This window comes from Budorcas taxicolor, chromosome 5 (genome assembly GCF_023091745.1).
Source record: "Budorcas taxicolor isolate Tak-1 chromosome 5, Takin1.1, whole genome shotgun sequence".
Lineage (NCBI taxonomy): Eukaryota > Metazoa > Chordata > Mammalia > Artiodactyla > Bovidae > Budorcas > Budorcas taxicolor.
Genome location: NC_068914.1, coordinates 57,644,081 through 57,670,372, shown reverse-complemented (window position 1 = coordinate 57,670,372; position 26,292 = coordinate 57,644,081). Strand labels below are relative to the sequence as shown.

Genomic DNA, 26,292 nt, shown 5'->3' with positions numbered 1-26,292 from the left:
AAGAAGTTTAAGATTTAATATCGCTTTTCTAGGTAATGATAAATATACCTTATTTGGATTATATAGCTGTATAGCAGCTGGTCCTAAAGTTTACAGGTACTCATTCTAATAGATTTGTTATAACTTCTACCACATGCTGAGTTTCAGAAACTGAATATATGAACACTTATTAAATGACCCAACAATCTGAATGATTCTGAATTTCCTGAGAGTATGAATTCATTTAAAATTTGAGAGAGCACCCAGTTCATTAGAATCACTGTCTCCTGAGAATCAGGTGAAGAGACCCAAGAGATCCAGCATGTGTGTAGGTCAGGAGCATCAAGAAATATTTCAATATTCTCCATTCAGTGAGAGTTAAAAGATCAACATTATTCCTGAAAATCGTTTTTAAAAACTCACTCACATGGCTCATAATGCTTCAGTAAACTACAGTACAGCCTCTCAATGTGTTCTTGGCAGCCAGTCTCGTGTTTGATTTTATTTCCAGCATTGTAAAAGATCATCATGTTTTGTGCTGAGCAGCCCATGTTGTGGTTGGCTGGCATTTAGAGGCTGAGTTTTATTGGGGGAGGGACATGTTTAACACAACATGTTTCAAACACGAGAACTACACTCAGTGCTGCAAGATGTCCATACTAGGAAAGGACAGGAAGCCAACACAGACTGAGAGGACAGAAGCTTCCCAGGAATCCCTTCACAATACTGACCGAGCACCTACTGTATTCCAGGCACCACTGTGTGTGCCGGGGAGAGCGAATCCAGAAAACAAAGGCCTTGCCATCATGGAGCTCATGTTCTGGAGAGCGGATGCAGTTAACGCAAAGATGTAAGAAAATATGTAGACTGTATATGCTGATAAAACCAAAGAGAAAAAGTACAACAGGACAGGATAAAAGAGGTAGGTACTGGTACAGCAGTGTTTCCTGTGGGGCAGAATGGGAAATCTTACTGACACAAGTTGCTATTAACGTTTGAGCAGAGAGTTTAGAAAGTGCCAGAGCTAGCCATGCTGCTATCTGGAGGAAAAGCATGGCAGCCAGAGGAAAGAATATGATTATAAGTGCCTGGAGGAAGGAACATGCTTGAGTCTGAGATGGGTAACACCAATCTGTTCACTGTTTATGTAACCTGGCAAGTGGAATTGATTTCTTTATTTACGAATTATTCTATGTGAAAAATATATAGACAAATTCCTGCAATGTAAATAATTTAGCACTGGCTGTGGACCAACAAGTATTTTAAGTGCTCTCTACATACTGTTTAATTCCCATAACAAACTCTCTGAGGTAGTTATTATTACCTCCATTTACAGAGTGAGCAAATAAAGCTTAGGGATGTAAGCAACATATCCAAGATCTCAGAGTGAGAGGAGGTGAAGCCCTGTTGTACACCCAACCCATCTGATTACAGGGCCTATACTGCTAAGGTATGTTGCCTGCCAGGGCCTGTGAAAACAGCATGATTCCATTGGGAGAACACTGTAGAGACTGTTCTTCCCAAACCAGTAAAGTCATTGAAGAATGCTATTTATAGCAGCACCCAGGAAATAGACAAAGTCTATATGGTGCCTCAGATGGTAAAGCGTCTGCCTACAATTCAGGAAACCTGGGTTCAATCCCTGGGTTGGGAAGATCCCCTGGAGAAGGAAATAGCAACCCACTCCAGTACTCTTGCCTGGAGAATCCCATAGATGGAGGAGCCTGGTAGGCTACAGTCTATGGGGTTGCAAAGAGTCGGACGTGACTGAGCGACTTCACATTACATCACATCACATGTACTACACATGTCTGTGCACAATCCAGAAAGCAAAACCCAAAGTTTCTTTGTGAAATATCAGGTTGGAAGTATGATATTGAAAGTATGAAAAAAGTATCTTTTCACTGATGCCATATGAGTGGAATATAGTTTTCCCTAAACATTAAAAATGTTTTGCTGCCATTAAGGCACATAAAATATGATTCATGACTAAGTGATGGACTGTGACGGATATAGATTCCTAAAAACATGTAAAAATAAAAATTTGATTTTTAAAACACATTAAAATACATCTGAAGGGGTTTCACTATATCAAGGACCATTTAGCACTATATACTGTAATTTCATGAAAACAGTTCAAAATAAGACATTCAAAACTTGTAGTAATGAACTGTCCTTTAACTTTCAAACTTTACTGATGGTGTATATCATGTTTTGTCATCATTGCTGCCTTCACTAGAATTCTAACTTGTTCTGAGGCTACTGCCAGCACCCATCTGGCAGAACGTTGGATATTACCAGAGCCTAGCACTGAAGCGACTTAGCAGCAGCAGCAGCATGTTCTAGTCACAGAAGGCAATGGCACCCCACTCCAGTACTCTTGCCTGGAAAATCCCATGGATGGAGGAGCCTGGTGGGCTGCCGTCTATGGGGTCGCACAGAGTTGGACATGACTGAAGCGACTCAGCAGCAGCAGCATGTTCTAGTACACTTTAAGTAGCACATACATATTTGAGGAGGTAATAAATTTCCATTAAGTCAGAGTTAAAAATTCAAGTTTTAAAAGGAGTTGAGTCATATAATACCTTCATCCTATGGTTCCTTTCAAATAAACATCTTCACCATATCCAGCAACTTCAGTTTAGACATATTAGACATATGGAGAAGAAAATGGCAACCCACTCCGGCATTCTTGCCTGGAGAATCCCAGAGACAGAGGAGCCTAGTGGGCTGTCGTCTATGGGGTCGCACAGGGTCAGACACGACTGAAGTGACTTAGCAGCAGCAGCAGCAGGACTGAATAAATTAAGGACTATAAGATCAATTCTAAATTACTCAATAAAAGCTTCTTGCTGTAATACTCGATTAATGACACTTCATTAAACAGATTAAAAATATACAATCAATTTAGCATATTTCCAAGTAGCCTTTTTTTTTTTTCCTTTCCAGGAATTTTTAAAAGGAGAATGTTAATATTACTTTATTTATATGTAGGAGAATTTTAGCTTCTTGTGTATTGAAACATTCAGTTCAGTTGCTCAGTCGTGTACAACTCTTTGCGTCTCCATGGACTGCAGCATGTCAGGCTTCCCTCTCCATCACCAACTCCCAGAGCTTGCTCAAACTCATGGCGTCACCAACTTGATGGACATGAGTTTGAGCAAGCTCTGGGAGTTGATGATGGACAGAGAAGCCTGGTGTGGTGCAGTCTATGGGGTTGTACCGGAAATCAAATAACCTTAATATATGAAAATACATATTATACATCTCAAATACATCTTTTGACCATAATAAACATATAGTAGGATAAAATAAGATCTGCTATGATACATCTATATCATTCTACCATAACTTGCATTTAAAGAACACAAATTAACAGCTAAACTTTACAAAGAAACCACCAGGTAAGTAAGAGTCTACTGTCCAAATCCTAAACCAACATTTTACAACATCATTTTGCTTGCTTCAGCTTATTAAAGAAAAGGAAATTAATTATTTCCATGAGAAAATAAGAAGCATATTTACTGTGGTTGCATAAGTCAGCCCAAGACAACCAATACATCTCAAGCAATATGAAACTAGTAATCTGTTTGCTATGTTTCTTAAAGTCCCTAAATAGTCCTTGAAGACAACATAGTGAGTTCATGCATTTTTAGGCATTATATAAGCTGTGGAAAATGCAAACTTTCAAAACTCATAAACTACATAAACTACTCATAAAAAAAAAACCCTAAGAAACAATTAAATCCTAAGCCTGCATCAGCTACAGCTCTGATACAGCAGAAATCACATTCTTGCTTCTCATTATATCCCTGGTACTTATATTAGAACCTGACATATAACAGGCACTCTGCTTGGCTGGATCTGTATTCTGACTCTACCACTAGCTGTGAGATCCTGGAAAACTTACCCTGACTCTGTCTCTCCATCTGTAAATAAAAATGGGGTAGAACTGAACTTTTAATGTTTAACTAGTGTAGATGTTATTAGGCTGAGATTTCCTAATTAAAAAAAAAATTTTGTCTAATCTCAACATTATGTTTATTCTTCTACAAGTTACAGAGATATTGTTTAGCAATAATTCATAATACAAGCAGAAATACAGACCTATAATAGTTGTTTACCAACTTTTACGCCACTCAATATTATCACTTACATTTAGGTGAATGCTCTCTTTTATTTACCTCATTAAGTGTGAGAGAAAAAGGTTCCTAAGTTCGAAGCATGGAGACAGTTTATACAAATGCGAATGTAAACAATGGGTTTAAAGCAATCATATGGTACTCCAGCGCTTATGGAATAACCCATCATCTGCTCACCACACAAGTTCCTCACAAGAAGAAAATGTCTAGAAGTTACTGTGTCAATCAGCATACCGGAAAATAAAATGATAATGATATATTACTCAATGAAAGGAAAACTGAGCACATGTGCATGTATCCAGTAAAGATTTCCAAGACTAATCAAAGTACATAATCTTCTCTGGGCAGCAAAATCATTCCCTCTTCAAGACTTGTGGAATCTAGTGCTCTCAGCGCGAGCCTAAGAATATTATAGCAAAGAGAAGATATTAAAGTGAAGAACAGTAAATAAATATAAGTGAAAAATTATAACTGCTACATAGAAATCTCTTTCTAGACAAGTGAATTCATAAGCAAGCACAGTTGTCCATGTATTTGAGCTTTGTTAAGAACAGCGACCTATATAGAAATGCATTTTTAAAGCCCTTTGTTCTTTCATTATTTTCATATTGACATTTTTTCAAATATGGTTTTTCACAATTTCTGGTATCATTTTAATAATACATCTAATCATGGATATCAATGCATAGTAAAGATATAGTTATTATAGTAGCATTGATTTGCTGACTGCCATTAGTCACAAAGCTGTGTCTGACTATTTGCAGCCCCACTGGCCGCAGGATGCCAGATTTCCGTTGTTCATTATCTCCTGGACTTTGCTTAAATTAATGTCCATTTCATTAGTGATGCTATCTAACCATCTCATCCTCTGCCTCCCACTTCTCCTTTTGCCTTCAAACTTCCCCAGCATCAGAGTCTTTTCCAATGAGTTGGCTCTTCGCATCAGGTGGCCAAAGTACTAGAGCTTCAGCATCAGTCCTTCCAATGAATATTCAGGGGTGATTTCCTTTAGGATTGCCTGATATCCTTGCTGCCCAAGGGACTCTCTAGAATCTTCTCCACTACTACAATCTGAAAGCATCAGTTCTTCGGTGCTCAGCCTTCATCATGGTCCAACTCTCACATCTGCACATGACTACTGGAAAGATCATAGCTTTGACTATACAAACCTTTGTTGACAAAGTGATGTCTCTGCTTTTTAACACAATGTCTAGGTTTGTCATAGTTTTTCTTCCAAGGAGCAAGTGTCTCTTAATTTCATAGCTGCAGTCAATTACCATCAGCACTGATTTTGCAGCCGAAGAAAATAAAATCTGTCACTGCTTCCTCTTTTTCCCCTTCTATTTGCATAACGTTATGGAATCAGATGCCATGATCTTAGTTTTCTGGATTCTGAGTTTTAAGCCAGCTTTTTCACTCTCCTTTCTTACCCTCATCAAGAGGTTTTTTTAGTTCCTCTTCATTTTCTGTCATTAGATTTATGTAAACTAGCATACTTGTAATTATAAATAAAAGTTCAGCCAGCTGAAACAGATGAAAGCTGCTGCTGCTGCTGCTAAGTCGCTTCAGTTGTGTCCAACTCTATGCGACCCCATAGACGGCAGCCCACCAGGCTCCTCCATCCATGGGATTTTCCAGGCAAGAGTACTGGAGTGGGGTGCCATTGCCTTCTCCAAGATGAAAGCTATGATTATAAAAATTTAACAGGGACATCCTGGATGGTCCAGTGGGTAAGAATCCTCCTGTCAATGCAGGGGACACGGGTTTGATCACTGGTCCTGGAAGATCTCACATGCTGCAGAGCAACTAAGTCCATGCAACATGACTCCTGAGCCTGAGTGACCTGGAGCCTGTGCCCTGCACTGCATGAGAAGCCTGTGCACCACAATGAAGAGCAGCCCAGCTCGCTGCAAGCAGAGAGAGCCCGTGTGCAACAACGAAGACCGGTGTAGCCCACCACCACAAAAGCTACAACAACAAAGACCGGTGTAGCCCCCACCCCAAAAGTTACAACAATGGAGACCCGATGTAGCCCCCACCCCAAAAGTTACAACAATGAAGACCGGTGTAGCCCACCACCACAAAAGCTACAACAACGAAGACCCAATGTAGCCCCAACCCCAAAAGTTACAACAACGGAGACCCGATGTAGCCCCCACCCCAAAAGTTACAACAACGAAGACTGGTGTAGCCCACCACCACAAAAGCTACAACAACGAAGACCCAATGTAGCCCCAACCCCAAAAGTTACAACAACGAAGACCAAATGTAGCCCACCACCACAAAAGCTACAACACGGGAGACCGGTGTAGCCCCCACCGCAAAAGGTACAACAACAGAGACCGGTGTAGCCCTCACCCCAAAAGCTACAACAATGAAGGCCGGTGTAGCCCCCAACCCAAAAGTTACAACCATGGAGACCGGTGTAGCCCCCACCCCAAAAGCGACAACAACAGAGGCCGGTGTAGCCCCCACCCCAAAAGCTACAACAATGAAACAGGTGTAGCCCCCACCCCAAAAGCGACAACAACAGAGGCCGGTGTAGCCCCCACCCCAAAAGCTACAACAATGAAACAGGTGTAGCCCCCACCCCAAAAGCGACAACAACAGAGGCCGGTGTAGCCCCCACCCCAAAAGCGACAACAACAAAGACTGGTGTAGCCCACCACCACAAAAGTTACAACAATGAAGACCAGTGTAGCCCCCACCCCAAAAGCTACAACAATGGAGACAAGTGTAGCCCCCACCCCAAAAGCTACAACAACGAAGACCCGATGTAGCCCCCACCCCAAAAGCTACAACAACAAAGACCGGTGTAGCCCCCACCCCAAAAGCTACAACAACGAAGACCCGATGTAGCCCCCACCCCAAAAGCTACAATAATGAAGACTGGTGTAGCCCACCACCGCAAAAGCTACAACAACAAAGACTGGTGTAGCCCCCACCCCAAAAGCTACAACAACGAAGACCCAATGTAGTCCCCCACTCCAAAAGTTACAACAACAAAGACCCGATGTAGTCCCCCACTCCAAAAGTTACAACAACAAAGACCCGATGTAGCCCCCCACCCCAAAGTTAACAAATAGTATCATTCTTTGGGAAAACATAGCTGAACTTTATTAAGAAAAGAGAAAACCACCATTGCTGTCTCTAATGGTAGTGGGAAATGGATTATATATTTAAGAAAAATAATTTTTCTTGCAGGAAAACTAAATATGTGTTGAGGATTTTTATTCATTTCTTTTAGTAGCTTTTATTAGGATTCCGATTTAACAACCAATGAATATTACAAGTAGAACCAAGAAATAAATCAGTACAAATATAGATTCTTTGGGGAATATCCAGCTGTCTTTTATATGATTATACAGGTAAGTAGATAAGGATAGAGTAACTTATATTGGAGAATAAGAAAAAAAAAGTGTTTGAAAGCTGTAGCAGTAATGTTCTACGTCTAGCCATTCTTGAGCTTGCTGAGATCTATCATATCACACTTTCAAAAACACATTTGATTCTTTCTGCATGTAATTTAAGCAATTATTTTCTTTAGTTATAAACTGTTGGAAGTATTATGTGGATATATACATATGTATAAATATATAAATTATTTGGTAAATCATCCTAACAAATCTTTTCAAAATTACTTCTCTCTTGAAATTTTAGCATTCCTAAGCTGAAGAAGTTACTTTTAAAATAAAACAAATTCAGTGAATTGAGCATTTCAAGCTCTTGACACAAGATCTTTAACAGCACCACACTTGCCCTCTTTAAGTTGCCATGTAGTTTTCGAGAGGGCGATGTGTCGTACTATGCTGCAGTATGTCTTAGAGCTGCCTTCCTGAGAATTATTTCGCTAGAGACCTCATTTAATAAAGCGACATAACAACAACAAAACAGAGATGAAAACCACACATAAATAATGAGAGGAAGTCAAATATAAAAGCCCTGTGAAATTTAGTCCTCTATAGTGTTACTTTTTTGCTGCTACTGCAACACAGGTTCTGGACAACTGATAAAACTCTGGATACCACACCACAGTGGCCATTTGTTGGCACTTGGTATATGAGAAAGTAACAGTTGATTATAAGGAAAAGATTGAAAAAATTTGTAGCATACATATTCCCCCCCCCCCCCCCCCGCCCCGCCCCTCTTTTCTAAAAGATGTCATTCTTTCCAGCTCTCTTGTAGGGTCTGTCAGCAAAATCCTGAAGCAAATTCTTTTCAAGTCGATAAAGGAAACTCTTGATTCTGACCTTATCTAGTGACAAGAATTTTAACATTATAACAACTCAGCCTGGGAAAAATAATGTCATTCAGGATGACACAGATTCTCCTTGACCAAAGCAGACCCCTTCTGAATCCTCTTTTTGAGGAGGCCTCATCTCTAGGCCTTCTCTTAGGCCTGCCTAGCCCAGCTGTAAAGAATTCTGCTAAGTTAATTAAGTGAGAATCTCCTCATCCTCGCTATCTGATCATACTGGCTTGTCTTCCACAATAATTCCGTTAAGTTGGTTTACCAAGAATCCTCTTACCCTTGAGGTCTCAGTAATTTGCCATCCACTGAACACCCCTTGCTGCTTCTGCTGTAATTGGTCTCCCCTCCTTCCATAGTCATGACACTGATCTCAGTAGTCCTGAATAAAGTCTTCCTATCTATCTTCAAAAGCACAGAAAAATCTCATTTTCTTTAGCAAAGACACAGGACTTTCAAGAAGAAATTAATCCATCAGTGTATTCATTTCTCAGGATCTGCCCAACTTTTGTCTTTAGGGTAAAGTATAATACTATTTTATCTGTAGATGCAAGAGTTCAGACAGATAACAAGGAGTCAGGAGTAGTGTGAAAATAAGGAAACAAACAAAAAAGGAAATGGAATGTTGCAGTAAAATCAGAAGACAGATGGGATGAAAACTGTATGTAAACATGGCTTTTTGTTAACTTTTCAGGGTATCTCTAGAAAAACATGGCCCCATAAGACCAATAGAGGATCAGAAACATAAATGTCTGAAAGGTTAATAGAAATGAGAGAGAAATTTTATATAGAGTGGAATACTACTCAGCCATAAAAAGAAAGAAATAATGCCATTTGAAACAACATGGATGGATCTAGTGGTTATTATACTAAGTGAAGTAAGTCAGACAGAGAGAGAAAAATATCATATGATATCACTTATATGTGGAATCTAAAATATGACACAAATGAATTTACCTACAAACAGAAATAGACTCACAGATGCACAGAACAGGCTTATGGTCGCCAAGGCAGAGAGTGGGTGGGGGAGGGGTGGACTGGGAGTTTGGGATTAGCAGATGCAAACTAATGACTGTATATAGAACAGATAAACAACAAGGCGCTCCTGGGAACTATATTCAGTATCCTGTGATAAACTATAACAGAAGAGAATATAAAAAAAGAATGCATATAGGTACATGTCTGTGTGTATATACATATATGAATTGTTTTTCTGTACAGCAGAAATTAATACAACACTGTAAATCAACTATACTGCAATAAAATAAATTAAAAAAAAAAAGACTTGGGGAAGACCAGCTGCGGAAATAACCAAAGGGAATTATGAAGAATGTAGTAACTGGGGGTGCGAGGTCACATCCTTCTGACAGTGGCAGCTACCAGTCCACCCTAGTTGATATTTCCAGGAAGGAACACGGGCCAGTGTGGTTACCTTAGCTGAGTTAAAAGCAAAGCAAATCCTGAATCTAGTTTCTCTGGAGGAGAAGAGACTAAATGTAATTTTAGTGTGTGGTCCCACGGTTCAAACACTTACAGCTATATATCCACGCAAAGGATACCCCCACAAAGAAATATGAGTAAAAATAAACATGCTTGGAATCAGAGAACATAATTAAGTGGAATTCCCCAAAGGTTTTGATGTTCTTCAACCTCAAAGTACTCAAGCTGATTTTCTTTAGAACCAATCGCCACATAAGTTTCTGCTCATGCCTTATATCCCCTCAGCCTTTTCTGGTTGTGAATCTTGAACACACACACACCACATACACACATTTTCAAAAAAGTGCTCAAAAAAATGATTGCATGTGGATTGTGATGAATAACAATACCCCAAGGATGGAAAAACTTTAAATGCAGCTTAGTTCAGCCCAAATACCTGACCCCACTCTAGGCGCAACTAGCCCACACCAATAGCTAGTAAACAAGTGGATTGTACTCAGCATACTTGTCTTCCAACCATGAAGAATTATACAAGATGATAAACAAAAGCAGTAACCACAACAGAAAATCATTTTTTTCTGGTTTATCTAACATTTCCAAACAGAAGGATAACAAAAAGTAACAACAATGCAAGCAGAAAGAAATCAATGCACCAAAAACTCAACTTTGTAACTTGTTAGAAGAAAAGCAATATCCAAATAATTTGGAAAGATCTACAGTAGAAAGAGGTTTGAAGACAGATAGGGATGTGGTGGAACTAAAACTGATCCTGGCATCACTGAAGCTCTCAGGATAGAGGGCATTTATCTTGCTAAAATTAGACATGAAGAATTAGAAATTTGATTTCTCTGGCTCTGTGCATAAATGTACATAACATCAATCGGATTAAGCCTATTCATGAACTGAGGTAGAGTTTAGGTCTGTTGATTTAAATGGGTATGTGTGAATAACCAACTGTTTTTGTTTCAGTGATATCTCTGGGCCCTTTTAAGAAAACCATGTAAAGTGTAGGGTTTGGGAAACTAATGGCAATTTCTCTCTTGATGGAAATGTATTTATTCTGGGTTTGTCAACTTACTTCATTTTAAAAATCTTTTTTATTAAAAAAAATTTTTGGCCACTCTGAGCAGCATGTGGGATCTTAGCTCCCTGATGAGGGATGGAACCCAAGCCGTCTGCAATGGAAGTACAGTCTTAACCACCGGACCATCAGAGAAGTCCATTAACTTACTCCATTTCTGTCTATAAAATATATGGATATATTTGTAACTGAAATGACTAGTCAGAGTGGGAAACACATCTGCAATATTAAAACACATTTTACTCATAAAGTCAAACTGCTGATTCTAGGATCCATATATTATTAATGCCTAAAAGTCAAGAGACACATGGTATGTGATTTTCCCACATCACAGAACCTTGTGGAAAGTTTTGGAAAAGGCCATATGGTTTTTCCTCTATTTACAAGCAGAAATGTGGTTTAACTGCTTCCCAGACACATTATTATTAACTCTGTCATTTTTTTTCCCTAAGGAGATGGCAATCTCAGTAATTTTCCCCCACCAAAATCCCCTATATGGTCAAATCTGAATCTGTCCTTCTGTCCTGCTTAACTTAATTTCATGGTCTCTTGTTCTAATTAGGGTTGAGGAATATCTTTCCATCAGAAAACAACTATAACTCAGAATATCTTCTGTCTCTTCTACCAGACAGTAATTCTTCCATGAGAATTAATTTTTAACCTTTCTTCCCCAGATTCTAGTCTCCATGGTTATTTCTACTGCTTGGCCATCTCTCCCTTCCCTACCCCACTACCATATTTACCATTAACGGGTAGTCCAAACTGAAAGTAACAGATTGCAGAATCTATGTACTAGCTCAAAACACAGCTCCACTCTCTTACAGTAAGCTCATTTCTTTGAATCTCATTTCTCATTTGATCTTTTGACATATAATCATTGCTAAAGAGCCCAAATGGATAACATCACTTTGATTTTATAGAAACACTCTGAAATAATTTATGTTCTAAGTGCCCAGGAAAGGTATAATGGATACACGTAATTTTCTATTGGACAGTCCAATCCTTGGAACACATTCCCCTTTAAATCATACATAGTGAATGCACATTGGAGAAAATTTATAAAATATTACATACATTGGAAATATAAAGGATGAATAAAACAATTATTGTAAAAGTCAGAGAACTGAATCAAAGCTAGAAGTAATCTACCAGTGATTTCAGAACTTTATTTAGAATTATCACAAAATGACAAAGGGCTTAATGTCAGCATCTCTACTGGCTTTTTTTTTTTTTTATCATGTATAAATAGTATAAGCCTATATCAAATGTTATCTACGGCATGGCCCAGAATATCCAGCTTCCCACAGGCCTCTGACTTCACATTCTATCCCTTTTGCCACAGGATCAACAGAGAGTCAAAACAATACAACAGTAGTAAGTCAAAACTTAATACCTAAGTTGGAGAAGACTCTTGAGAGTCCCTTGGACTGCAAGGAGATCCAACCAGTCCATTCTGAAGGAGATCAGTCCTGGGATTTCTTTGGAAGGACTGATGCTGAAGCTGAAACTCCAGTACTTTGGCCACTCATGCGAAGAGTTGACTCATTGGAAAAGACTCTGATGCTGGGAGGGATTGGGGGCAGGAGGAGAAGGGGACGACAGAGGATGAGATGGCTGGATGGCATCACCGACTTGATGGACATGAGTTTGAGTGAACTCTGGGAGTTGGTGATGGACAGGGAGGCCTGGCGTGCTACGATTCATGGGGTCGCAAAGAGTTGGACACGACTGAGTGACTGAACTAAACTGAACTGAACTGAAGCTCCCTCTATTTCTAATGTTTCCCCCCTTGTATAGTCTACTTTTTCTTCTTCAGTCTCTGGGGAGGAAATACTCCTTTAGGATCTTCAATACTTTCTTTGTTCTCCCCTCTACTTGGACACATTTAAAATCTCAAATGGGGAGGGAGGTGGGAGGAGGGTTCAGGATGGGGAACACATGTACACCTGTGGCAGATTCATGTCAATGTATGGCAAAACCAATACAATATTGTAGAGTAATTAGCCTCCAATTAAAACAAATATATATTAAAAAAATAAACACTTTCACACATGCATATTCCCTTGAAAACACATTTTTAACATTTAATAAGCACACACTTAATATTTCTTTGGTATTGCTTCATTTACCTCCACACTTATTTACAGATTAAATCTAAATGCTCTGCTCCCAAGTCTCCATTTTCTTAACATTAAAAAACTTCTGCTCATGTCACTGAACTCATGAATGTAACCAATGTCATCTTTTCCCCTGAAATCAAAGGACTTTCTCAGTCCTTGTTTCCCTTTATTGTTTAGCGTTAGTGGAGACTGTTCTCCAAAATTGATATCTATGGTGATATCTTTCTCTTCCTCAATGACCTTATCCTCCTCTTTGGTACTATCTCATTTCTGCAAATGACTCCCACATCTCTACGCCTAATGGTGGTCTTCCCACCAAGCACTTGATCAGAATATCCCATAGAAAATCAGAACATCCCATAGAAAATCAGAACATCCCACTTCTCACTTGAAATCTGCTTGGTCGAAACTTAACACTTCCTTCTTGAAATAACTCTTCTGTCCTATTTCTGTTTGTTTTTTTTGTAACCCAAGTTATCGAAGTTCAAAAATTTGGAATGCTCGTTGAGTCAATTTTCCTACTTATATCCTATTAAATAATCTACTTGCTTTCTCTGAATGTTCTTTTCCATTCCACTGTGTTTCTGTACTTTAGGATCTATTATGTCTGTGCCTATCCTATTCAAAGGACCTTTTATTTGGTTTTCTCAAAGCTGTATCTCTACTTTCCCAGTGCAACTCACATTCTTCATCATATCAGATAAATGTGATCATTTTCATTATGTCATCCTACTTAACACAATTCTGGAATATAAACTCCTCATTCTCAGTAAGGTATTTAATGCCTTTCACTTGGTTTTATATTATTTTTCAGTTCTATCTTCCCCTACTCTTCCTTTCTGCCCTGCCACCACTGGCAATATTAACCACAGTGGCTTATTGTTCCTTTGGCAAAGCTTATGCTTTCTGAAACTGAAAATTCTAGCTAGCATTTTGAAGTGATGGACAATGGATTTCTGCTTGCTTATATAGGAAGCATTTGACAGAGAAGGGTGTCAATACTATCATATGCATCTGGTAAAACCTGAATTTTGGGTCATTTTGTCTCTGTGGCTTATACAAAAGGTGTTTGTTGAGTACTCATGGAGAAAAATCACAGACTGCCCTGGTGAGTGTACTAGGGCTTCACAGTCTCCGCAGGAGTCCCTGCAGGAGCTGTCAGGTCTGCAGAGCAATTTCTTCATTCCCCATACAGGCCATTTTAAACATTTTTACTTTCTTTCTTTAAACTTAAGAAACAAAGTATTCTCCACAGATGGTTTTCCTACTTCATGAGAAAACAGAAGCCATCAAAAGGAGATCCCTTAAATTTCTGTTACTTGACTCATTAGTTATCTCTTCTGTATCATTTGTTCTTTCTTTTCCTTCTGTTTCAGTGGATGAGATGTCCATCATTATGTCTCAGCTTGATTCTCCAGAGTGCTTTGAATCTCTTTCTCTCCTTCCTGCTGATTAACTCTGTTTTGTCTTCTAATCTTTTCTTTTTTTCCCTTTTTCTTAATTCTGATTCTTTCTTATCGTGCTAAACTTCTACTATCTCACCTTAGTTCAGTTCAGTTGCTCAGTCGTGTTCGACTGTTTGTGACCCCATGGACTGCAGCATGCCAGGCTTCCATCACCAACTCCTGGAGCTTACTCAAACTCATGCCCATCGAGTTGGTGATGCCATCCAACCATCTCATCCTCTGAAGTCCCCTTCTCCTGCCTTTAATCAGAGTCTTTTCCAATGTGCTTAACATTTCTTGAATACTGCCTTTTCTTGGCTTCTGTGACAGTTATTCAGAGTATCTCTTAACTCTTTCATCTCAAACTCATTTGCTGTCTCTTCTCCCTCTCTGAATGAGAACCCTTTCCCTCTTTTAATGTATTCTTTTCTTTTTAAGCTTGTATCAGTTTTAGGACATTCTTTATCATCTGTATGTTGATGACTTTCATTTTTCCACATGAGACTTGCCTCTCGGCTTCAGCCTCACACTTCCACCCAGTTACAGGGAAGCTCCACTTGGATACCATAGACTCTTCAAGATCTACATGTCTGCAGCTGTATTCTCTCTTGCCCTCATATCTTCATTTTCTCTACTCAGGGATCAATGACTGTTTCCACTCTCCTAGCTTGGATAAAGCCAGAAATTTGGGTGACTGCATCCTTAGTCTGACATCCAGTCAGTCACCAGGTCCTGTCAGTGTTATCTCCTACAAAGCAGCCACGTCTCTCATCCTACTGCTGCTTCCTTATTGCAAGTGGTCATGGTTTTCTAGATTGTTATGGTATTTCTCCCTTGGCGTTCTTTCCTCCCATGTTTCTAAGCCTTCTTTTTCTACTCTCCAGCCAACTATGTATTATAAGATGAAAAGTCTAATCATGTTATTCCAAATTAATTACTTAAATGACTGACTGTCCATTCATTCAGGGAAAAGTTCAAAATGCTCCTTATTTCTTACATGATTGCTATGATCTCACTTCTGCTGACGTCTTCAGCCTTATTTCTTTTCACTTACTTCTCTTCCTCCTAGATCTACCATTTCATTTGAAATTGCTTCCTTCCCGTCTCCAGGGTTTTTTCTTAAATATGCAGATCCCTTTGCATAGGAAAAAATGCTGACTCTGGAAATATTACTGATATGCTGCATGTGGAAATACTTCTGCGTTAGTTTGGTTTGAACTCTGATTCTAAATGGAGAGGACAAGTTTGTATTTACAGTGATATTTTTTCAGAAAGTGACCTAGTTATGTCACTAACTTATTATTATGTACAGTTGGCTTGTAGAACTCAAAAGAGAATTTCCTTAAGAGAAGTGTTCCAGGTGGAGGTTGCTAATGTGAACTCATACTTCTTATGAGCATTTCTATCATGAGAAGTATATATAAAACACTGCTCATGGAAAGTGATAATAAAAATGCTGACATAAATTTCCTTTAGACTATAGAAAATAGGTAAGTGAGTTCTTGATGATAAAAACTCGAAACTGCATATTGAATAGAGGCTCTTAAAAATCGTGTATCATTAAGATTATTGTCAGCAATAATGATGATAATGTTAATTATAGTGAACAGTAATAGCAGTAATAATAATATTAGCAAGACATATTTTTCCTATGTGCCAAGTACTGTTTTGAAGTGCTTTTTTAATTTGTTAGCATTCTGTTTCATTTTTTCAGGAGCATCAAAATGACATGTTCTTTAAAAATGTTGTCTTCATAACATAAACAGATGGAGAGATGTTCCATATTCCTGGGTAGAAAGAATCAATACTCTGAAAGTGACTGTATGACCAAATGCAGTCTACAAATTCAATGTGATCCCTATCAAATTACCAATGGCATTTTTCACAGAACTAGAACAAAAAATTTCACAATTCATATGGAAACAGAAAAGACCCCAAACAGCCAAAGCAGTCTTGTGAAAGAAGGATGGAGCTGGAGGAATCAACCTTCCTGACTTCAGATTATACTACAAAGCTGCAGTCACCAAGACAGTATGGTACTGGTACAAAAACAGAAATATAGACCAATGGAACAAGGTAGAAAGCCCAGAAATAAACCCATGCACCAATGGGTACCTTATTTTTGGCAGAGGAGGCAAGAACATATAATGGGGCAAAGACAGCCTCTTCAATAAATGGTGCTGGGAAAACTGGACAGCTACATGTAAAAGAATGAAATTGGAACACTCCCTAACACCATACACAAAGGTAAACTCAAAATGGATTAAAGACCTAAATGTAAGACCAGAAACTATAAAACTCTTAAAGGAAAACATAGGCAGAACACTCGATGATATAAAGCAAGATCCTCTATGACCCACCTCCTAGAGTAATGGAAATAAAAACATAAGTAAACAAATGGGACCTGATTAACTTAAAAGCTTTTGCACAGCAAAGGAAACTTTAAGCAAGGTGAAACGACAATCCTCAGAATGGGAGAAAATAACAGCAAATGAAATGACTGACAAAGCATTAATTTCCAAAATATACAAGTAGCTCATACAGGTCAATACCAGAAAAACAAACAACCCAATCAAAAAGTGGGAAAAAGACCTAAACAGACTTTTCTCCAAAGAAGACATACAGATGGCTGACAAACACATGAAAAGATGCTCAACATCTCTCATTATTGGAGAAATGCAAATCAAAACTACAATGAGATATTACTTCACACTCGTCAGAATGGCCATCATCAAAAAGTCTACAAAGAATAAATGCTGGAGAGGGTGTAGAGAAAAGGGAACCCTCTTGCACTGTTGGTGGGAATGGAAGATGATATGGAGATTCCTTAAAAAACTAGAAATAAAACCACCATATGACCCAGCAGTCCCACTCCTAAGCATATACCCTGAGGAAACCAAAACTGCAAAAGACACATGTATCCCATTGTTCATTGCAGCACTATTTACAATAGCTAGAACATCAAAGCAACCTAGATGTCCTTTGACAGATGAATGCATAAAGAAGTTGTGGTATGTATACACAATGGGCTATTACTCAGCCATAAAAAGGAACACTTTTGAGTCAATTCTAATGAGGTGGATGAACCTAGAGCCTATTACACAGAGTGAAGTAAGTCAGAAAGAGAAAGAGAAATATTGTAAACATATGTGCAGAATCTAGAAAGATGGTTCCGAAGAATTTATTTGCAGGGCAGCAATGGAGAAACAGGCATAGAAAACAGACTTATGGACACGAGGAGAGGAGAGGAGAGGGTGAGATGTACGGAGAGAGTGCCATGGAAACTTAGGTTATCGTATGCAAAATAGACAGCCAACGGGAATTGCTGTATGTCTCAGGAAATTCAAACAGGGGCTCTGTAACAATCTAGAGGGGTGGGATGGGGAGGGAGATGGGAGGGAGGTTCAAGAGGGAGGGAAAATATGTATACCTATGGCTGATTCATGTTGATGTTTGACAGAAAACAGAATTCTATAAAGCAATTATCCTTCAATTAAAAAATAAATTAAAAAAAAAGAAAATAATGTCTTCAGGAATACTTATAAATTCAAATATGGTTTCAGATATTTCTAAAAAATTATGACCCTTCTAGGTAGAACAGAGTTAGTTGCCTACTTTTTGCAAACATAATGAAAATCTGTTACCTGTCTGTATTAAAGTCAAAAAGTCAGGGTAGCATACTATCTATTAGTATAATCTCACCAGTTCTTTCAGTAAAGGTTTTACTTATTCTGTAGCTAAAAGATTTAGTGGTTTTTAGATATAATATTTACTGAGCACCTTTGTATGATGTCTCATTTGAGGTAACAATCTGTGAAATATGTGGGCAGATGATGTTATTCATATTTTCTGGAGTAGTGAGGAAGCAAATATGGAGAGGTTTACGTAATTTTAATTTGTTCAAAGAAATGCAGCTACTAAATGGTAGAGCTGGAAAAGAATCTGTTTTTAGAGTTCTGAGGTAATGTTCTTAAGTAAAACTTGAAGCTCTGTATAAGAAATTGGTAGCTATTATTTTTAGACAAGCTGGATATCTAGAAAAATAATATTAATGTTAAATGTCTTAACATTAAAAGGATTTAAAATTTCAGAATATTTAAAAATCAGTGATGGTTAACTTACTCACCCTAAAGTCCCCTTTGGTTTGGGTTGATCTTTTTCAAAAGAGTACTCAGTTTGGTTTTTTGTCTGTAAGTGGAGAGCACACTTAATTCTGTATGATCCACACTTCCTGGAGGGCTACAATAGGATGGATAATTCCAGAACAGTGAATTATCTAATGATCACTTGTTATTTATACAACTTTTAAAGGTTTTCTGGAACACTTGAATATGGATATGTGTAGAATTCTGCATATTAATAAATCTTAAGATTGCAAAGGATTACTGTAAGGAGGACTATTGTTACTCTCTCTAATTGGTTTGCTGTCAGACTTCAGGGTCCTAAGTGTTGTATTTCAATTGAGATAGCCTTAAATTCTCTATTATAGATCTGACTGGGATACAGATGAAAATGGTAATGATGTTTTTAAAGGAGGTGATTGAAGTGTTTGTCTTTTATTTATGTTTGGATAGCAAAATTAAGGAGAAGTGATAATGATTAAGAAATTACAATATTTTAAAAACCTGCTAGTGTTGTTAGTGTAGATACTGTCACCTGACCATTTGACCAAGATAGGGAGGAAATGGAATGCATAGCTCAGGAGAGAGGAAAGGAGCTCTTCACAACTGTGGTATCCTATAATGATAAAATTAGCAGTTAAAAAGTTTTTTTCTATCTCATATAAGATACTGTTTCAGACACAGACCAGGTAATTCCCAAGAAGTTACAGAGTATTATTTGTGAAGATAAAGCTTATTGTCCAATGGAAAGTTAAATGATCATTTGAAGAACAGTAAATGCAATAATATAAAATAGTGCCTTACTTGCTATTTTGAACAGCAAACAGTGAACACCATGAATTTAGAAAAGGTAGCAGTCACTGGCGGAGAAGGCAATGGCAACCCACTCCAGTACTCTTGCCTGGAAAATCCCATGGACGGAGGAGCCTGGTAGGCTGCAGTCCACGGGGTCGCTAAGAGTCAGGAATGACTGAGCAACTTTACTTTCACTTTTCACTTTCATGCATTGGAGAAGGAAATGGCAACTCACTCCAGTGTTCTTGCCTGGAGAATCCCAGGGATGGAGGAGCCTGGTGGGCTGCCGTCTATGGGGTCGCACAGAGTCAGACATGACTGAAGTGACTTAGCAGCAGCAGCAGCATGCTTTCTGAGACTATGTCCTTGTTAATACATATGCTTCTACCTGCCAGGTTTCCCCCTTTTCTGTTCATCCTCTTAAAAACTTCACCTATACATGTCCAATCATTTCAAGATTCTTCAGTTTGTCAACTCTGACTCAATTTCTTCTAGGACCAGTCCAACTAAAAGTAACTTTTTGCTTCTGTACACTTTTCCAGCACCTAGCTTCCACAACTCACAGAACCCTTATTATGTAGCATCATTTACTGCCCTGAACTATAAGGATTTGAGTCCATGCATTCTCTCCCTCACTCTCCGCCCACATTAGATAGTACATTTCTCAAAGTCAGGGTTAACTTTTCACAACTTGGAAATTCTACTGCACTTGGCATAGGGTTTTACACAATGTTGGAACTTAATTTAAAAATTAAGTTGAATGAATTCAGACCAAAAACAACTACATGCATAAAAATACAAAATATATATAAACATAATTCCTCATCATTAGAAATTACTCTCTTCAACTCTGGAATTGACTAAAAGCCAAACAGAACTGGGTGACTTTGTACTACACAAATTCCCCATTATTCATATTTTAAAGAAAATTTTAAAACCCATAAATTAATGCAGAATTTGGCTTACTTCCCACAGGAGGAACAAAACAGTTTCATTTTAATGTTCCCTCTGGTCCTTAAGAGTCAGCAGTTTTTGATGTGCGTAAGTGGGAGAGAAGACAGAAAAGCATTGTCTTTTTAAAGTACTCTCTACCGAAAGATCAATTTTATCTATAAAAATGAAAAACTGAAAGCGGAAAAACCTAAAAGGCCAATGTTGGTAGTTTTCCCACTATGAAAACATGTTTTCATATAATAAGTTTGATTTTAGAGCAGTCACTCCCAACAAAATAAAAATTAGGTATCAATTTTGTAATAGATGTATTTCTTTAGTTCAGTAAATGCCTATGTATTAAATATCCCTGATGAAAAAATAATATCAGAATCTAACATTTAAAATTATAGGTACCTGCTAATTTAGACTTCCTCAGTACTCTTGCCTGGAAAAATCCCATGGACAGAGGAGCATGGTAGGTTCCTACAGTCCATGGGGTCGCAAAGAATTGGACATGACTGAGCGACTTCACTCACTCACTCACTCATTATTTTAGCATTTGGATCACTGGAACTTTTTGAGTATTAATACTCCTGAAAGTCAATCAATAATTTTAAAGCAAGTTGTATAGAAAAATAAGTCTTTTGTAGAAGAGAAAACATAAAACAATTCAGCATGGAACATCATGAAGAAATGGAATAGGTATTTTACTAAGAAGGAAATCCACCCCGCAGATAATGAACAATCTTCTTATAATAAGTGGGTAGTACATGAGGGTTATAATTAAAAATGTTACTTTGCATAGTTATGATCTGATACAAACACTCTTAGAAAATTCACAGAGTTCCCCACATACAGCTACAGATTGTTGTAGTTGAAACTAAACAGAAAAAAATGCTTTATGAAAAGTGAGAGTAAGATTAGATTACCATATAGACAAGGAAAATAGAAGAGACAGTGAAAGCACTTCAATAGGAAATAAGAGTTGAGGTCTGTTTACCAAGTTCTTATATAAACAGGTAACTGAAATTTATTAAGTACAATCTAATCACACTAGGACCACAGGGAGGCCTGGTGTGCTGCGATTCATGGGGTTGCAGAGAGTCGGACATGACTGAGCAACAGAACTGAACTGAACAAAGAATGTTTCTATGGCAAAAGGAATAAACAGCTATGAGCAAGATAGATGTCAGATGGATGTTTTAATTTAGATCACATGCTAAATGTTAATAATTCAAGGCATGGGGCAGTTGTTTACATCGGTGTCTTCATTTCAGAATAGAAACCTGTATTATTGTCAAGGTCTGTATTTTATCAGTCTTCGTCTTAGTGGCATCTTACTCGATTATGTACAGGAAACCAAATACAACTTGTACAATAGATTAGAGAAAGATCACATATGTTGATCCATAAACTGTAACATCATTTACTACTGCTAAATATAAACCTCATATCCTATCCAAGTCTATAAACTACTTAATTTATTGTTACCAGATAAGGGAAATATCATTTGAATAAATGCATTTTTTTCAAAAGCAATTTGCAGCATGTTTGTGAAGAAACTGTCTGGGATTTCACAAATGTGACTTTGAGTTAAATATTGATTTTATGATTTGGCCAGTCATTTAAAATAAATAATCTCATAAGTCAGGTTTAAATCATGTGGTGCCCCATTGTCTTTTTCATTTTTGAGGTTGGTCAGAGAGTTCAGAGAGCCCTTTTCTCACTAATCCAGTACAATGTGCTGAAAACGCCCAACCACTTAACAAAAATAAAAGTTGACAGTCAAGGGACTGCTACTGGATGAATAAAGGTTGAACGTACTATCATTTAGTATGTATATTGAGAGCTTGGGGCTGGTGCACTGAGACAACCCAAAGGGGTGGTACGGGGAGGGAGGAGGGAGGGGGGTTCAGGATGGGGAACACGTGTATACCTGTGGTGGATTCATGTTGATGTATGGCAAAACCAATACAATACTGTAAAGTAATTAACCTCCAAATAAAATAAATAAATTTATATTACAAAAAAGAGTATTATATCATTCTATTATGGATTCTATCTATCAATTCTATTAATCAAAGAAAAGAAGGAAGGAAGGATCAGAGGAAGGAAGGGAGGAAGTCAAAAAAAATCCTGATTCCTGTCTTCAGTGCACTTATAGTAATAAGTTGAAGGTCTCAAGTACAATCCTTTTCTTAGCAATGTTACACCAAGACGCTCAACTTGGGCATATACAAAACTGTGCCTCCTGCATATGTATGTCCCCTTGCAACTCCTAATTCCCTTTTCCTGCTCCGTTTTTCTTCAAAGCACCTACTGCTGTCAGACATATTATATAATTTATTTATCTGCTTCTGCTCTGTCTCCTCACCTCTAGACTATAAACCCCTAAGAAGCACAGACTCTTTTCAGTGTTCACTGCTATATATCCAGTGTCTGGCACTTAACAGGTGCTCTCTAAATATTTAATAAATAAATGAGGAGGCCATTATTTTTTTTGTTTTTCTAGACTTCTGGTGCATTTTCTAAGACACAATTGCATTTTTTTCCATCAAGCTTTGTTCTTAAACACACAGCAGCCTGGGCTACAATGTGATTCCACTTACTAGCTGTGATAATGGGTGAGTTATTCATTTCTCTGAACTTCAGCAGAACAAGGATCATAGAAGTATCTGTGGGTTGTTGCGAGAGATGAATGAGAGAATTCACATGATGTACTTAACTTGGTGCTTGACACATAGCAAGTGTTTAATATATTTTAGTGCTACTTGTTATTACAACTATTAAATTATTTTCTTCTGTTGCAAACAGCTTACTGATTCTTAAATCACCTTATACTTAATGACACTGGGGACATTTCAATTCAAGAGCTAAGGTTACATGCAGCTGAGTCTCCTGAAAAAAAGCTACTTCCTGTGTGCGCTGCTTTCAGGAAGCATTAATCCGTCTCTTGTTCCATACTGTATTTTAATTAATTTATTATGTTCAGTGTTCTCTGCTGCACTGTCTGGTTTTTTAGAGTATAAAATCTCTGTATTCTATCACAAAGTAGGCACTCTATAGATGTTTGTCCAGTGGATGAGTTACTGTAAAGAAATGATTCCATTACTTGTAGTCACATCAATCACATCACACGTGCACTATCATTACTTCTTGAAAATTACATTTCTCAATAGATGGTACAGATCCAGAGAGCAGAGTGGAGGTTTTAGTGTTGGAGAGTGATGCAGAGCAGTGTGGATGGGAATAAAAGCAACAGCATTCAGTGATGTACTGCGAAGAAAAAGTGCTCAGAAGATCAATACAAAACCAGTTCTTATGCTCTCATAAATGGTTACTCTATTTCAATAGTAATGATCTAATTTCCATCCATCTTACTTTATGGAAGTGTGACTACTCAGGGAGAAATTCTAATTTAAAAAATACTTGATAAAGTTGAAAAGAACAGTTATTTGAAATGAGGACTGTGGAATAGGGACATGGCACATCAAGGCTGTATATTGTCACCCTGCTTATTTAACTTATATGTAGAGTACATGATGAGAACGTTGGGCTGGATGAAGCACAAGCTGGAATCAAGATTGCTGGGAAAAATATTAATAATCTTAGACATTCAGAGGACACCACCCTTATGGCAGAAAGTGAAGAGGAACTAAAGAACCTCTTGATGAATGTGAAAGCGGAGAGTGAAAAAGTTGGCTTAAAACTCAACATTCAGAAAACTAAGATCATGGCATCTGGTCCCATCACTTCATAACAAACAGATGGGGAAACAGTGGAAACAGTGGCAGACTTTATTTTACGGGGCTCCAAAATCACTGCAGACGGTGACTGCAGCCATAAAATTAAAAGACACTTGCTCCTTGGAAGAAAAGCTATGACCAACCTAGACAGCATATTAAAAAGCAAAGACATCACTTTGCCAACAAAGGTCTGTCTAATCAAAGCTGTGGTTTTTCCAGTAGTCATGTATGGAATTGAGAGTTGGATTATAAAGAAAGCTGAGCACTGAAGAATTGATGCTTTTGAACTGTGGTGTTGGAGAAGACTCTTGAGAGTCCCTTGGACTGCAAGGAGATTCAGCCAGTCCATCCTAAAGGAAATCAGTCCTGGGTGTTCACTGGACGGACTGAAGTTGAAGCTGAAACTCCAGTACTTTGGCCACCTTACACAAAGAGCTGACTGATTGGAAAAGACCCTGATGCTAGGAGACTGAAGGCTGGAGGAGAAAGGGACGACAGAGGATGAGATGGTTGAATGGCATCACCAACTCAATGGACATGAATTTGAGTAGCTCTGGGAGCTGATGATGGACAGGGAGGCCTTGTGTGCTGCAGACCATGGGGTCGCAAAGAGTCGGACACAACTGAGCGACTGAACTGAACTGAACACAGCTTGAGGTTTGACCACATGCAAGAATCAGTGAGAGGTTAGGAAATCCAGAGGTATGTAACATCACAGCAAAAATACTTTCAAAGAACTTATATTAATAGTCATCTAAACGCAGAATATTTAATAGTGCTGAAACCTGTATTCAAATGATAAAAATATACAGTGCTTTACACAGGCTAGTAAACAGCAAAATGTGTACCTCTGGAAACAGAAAGAAACTTGAGACTAGCAGATTTTATGGTTAAATCAGCCATTTAGCACATATTCAAAATAAGAGATCAGAAAGAAAATACCCCATTATCACAAGGCTTCTATGTCTATAACTCTCACATATTGTGAATCTGTCTCTTTGAGTAATGCTTCTCATTAGGAAGGTACTTACATTAGGCCGCAGTCTGGCTGCCAGATCATAATACTTCTCAGCTGCTTCATTGAGGCTAGCTTGTCTGTTAAAGAGAATAACATCAAACTATATTAGTTATTTCAAAATTTCAGACTGATGAACAGACTCATTATAACCCCAAATAATATTAACTTAAAAAAAAAATCACAAAGTGAAAGTGCAAGTCACTCAGTCGTGTCCGACTCTTTGTGACCCCATGGACTTTACAGTCCGGGCCAGAATACTGGTGTGGGTAGCCTTTCCTTTCTCCAGGGGATTTTCCCAACCCAGGGATCAAACCTATGTCTCCTACATTGCAAGCAGATTCTTTACCAGCTGAGCCACAAGCCATATCAATCAAATAATAAGCTGACTAAGCAGAAGAAGATAATTAAAAATTGAATGCATGCAATGTACATCTGGAGCTTCCAGGGTGGCTCAGCAGCAGAAGAATCTGCCTGCAATTCAGGAGATGCGAGTTCAATCTCTGGATTGGGAAGTTCCTTCGAGACGGAAGTGGAAACTCACTCCAGTATTCTTTCCTGGGAAATCCCAAGGACAGAGGATCCTGGAGGGCTACAGTCCATGCGGTCACAGAAAGAGTCAGATATGACTCAGAGAGAACAACAAATAATGTACTTTGTCATGATCTTTTAGGCATTGTAAATAATATCTCAGTATCTCAGCCTAATCCTATTCAGCAGATATTACTGTAAATTTACACATTAGAAATTAGAAATGTCTTTTATCTTTTCCAAGACAAACAAGATAATATGTTACAGGGTTGAGATTCTCCTGCTTCAATATGATGTCCCAGAAAAACTCTTACTTTTAAAAATAAATTGTCAAGATTACTATCTAGCTGTTTTTGTTTTATGAAAATTATAAATGCTTGCAGTTTTTTTTTTTTAATCTGTATCTATCTATAAAGTTACTGTCTTTTCAATTCAGGAGAAGAAACTTTCAATATCTGTAGTCTACCAAAAAAAAAAAAAAAAGCCTCTCCCTCTCTTTGCTCTCTGGCCACAAGGGTAGGCACGTGATGCAGCCTCAGCTAAAGGGACATTCTTGCTTAGGACCTCGATTCCTGAGCAAATGGCTGTTTTAAGATGAAGAAACAGTTAGAATTGCTTACAATGGTGGAGGCAACAAGGCCATGTCCTTTCAGACTCTTCCTGTAAAGATCTGTTATTGGATGTCCTGCTTCTTT

At 38.1% G+C, this 26,292-nt stretch overlaps 1 protein-coding gene across 1 annotated transcript in view; it reads right to left on the bottom strand.

Moving 5' to 3' along the window:
- TMTC2 (transmembrane O-mannosyltransferase targeting cadherins 2) overlaps window positions 1-26,292 on the bottom strand; it is a 429,922-nt gene that overhangs the window by 36,435 nt on the left and 367,195 nt on the right. The window contains exon 11 of the mRNA XM_052641014.1: window positions 25,083-25,146. Within this exon, the coding sequence (XP_052496974.1) occupies window positions 25,083-25,146 (64 nt within the window). The remainder of the gene's footprint in view (window positions 1-25,082; window positions 25,147-26,292) is intronic.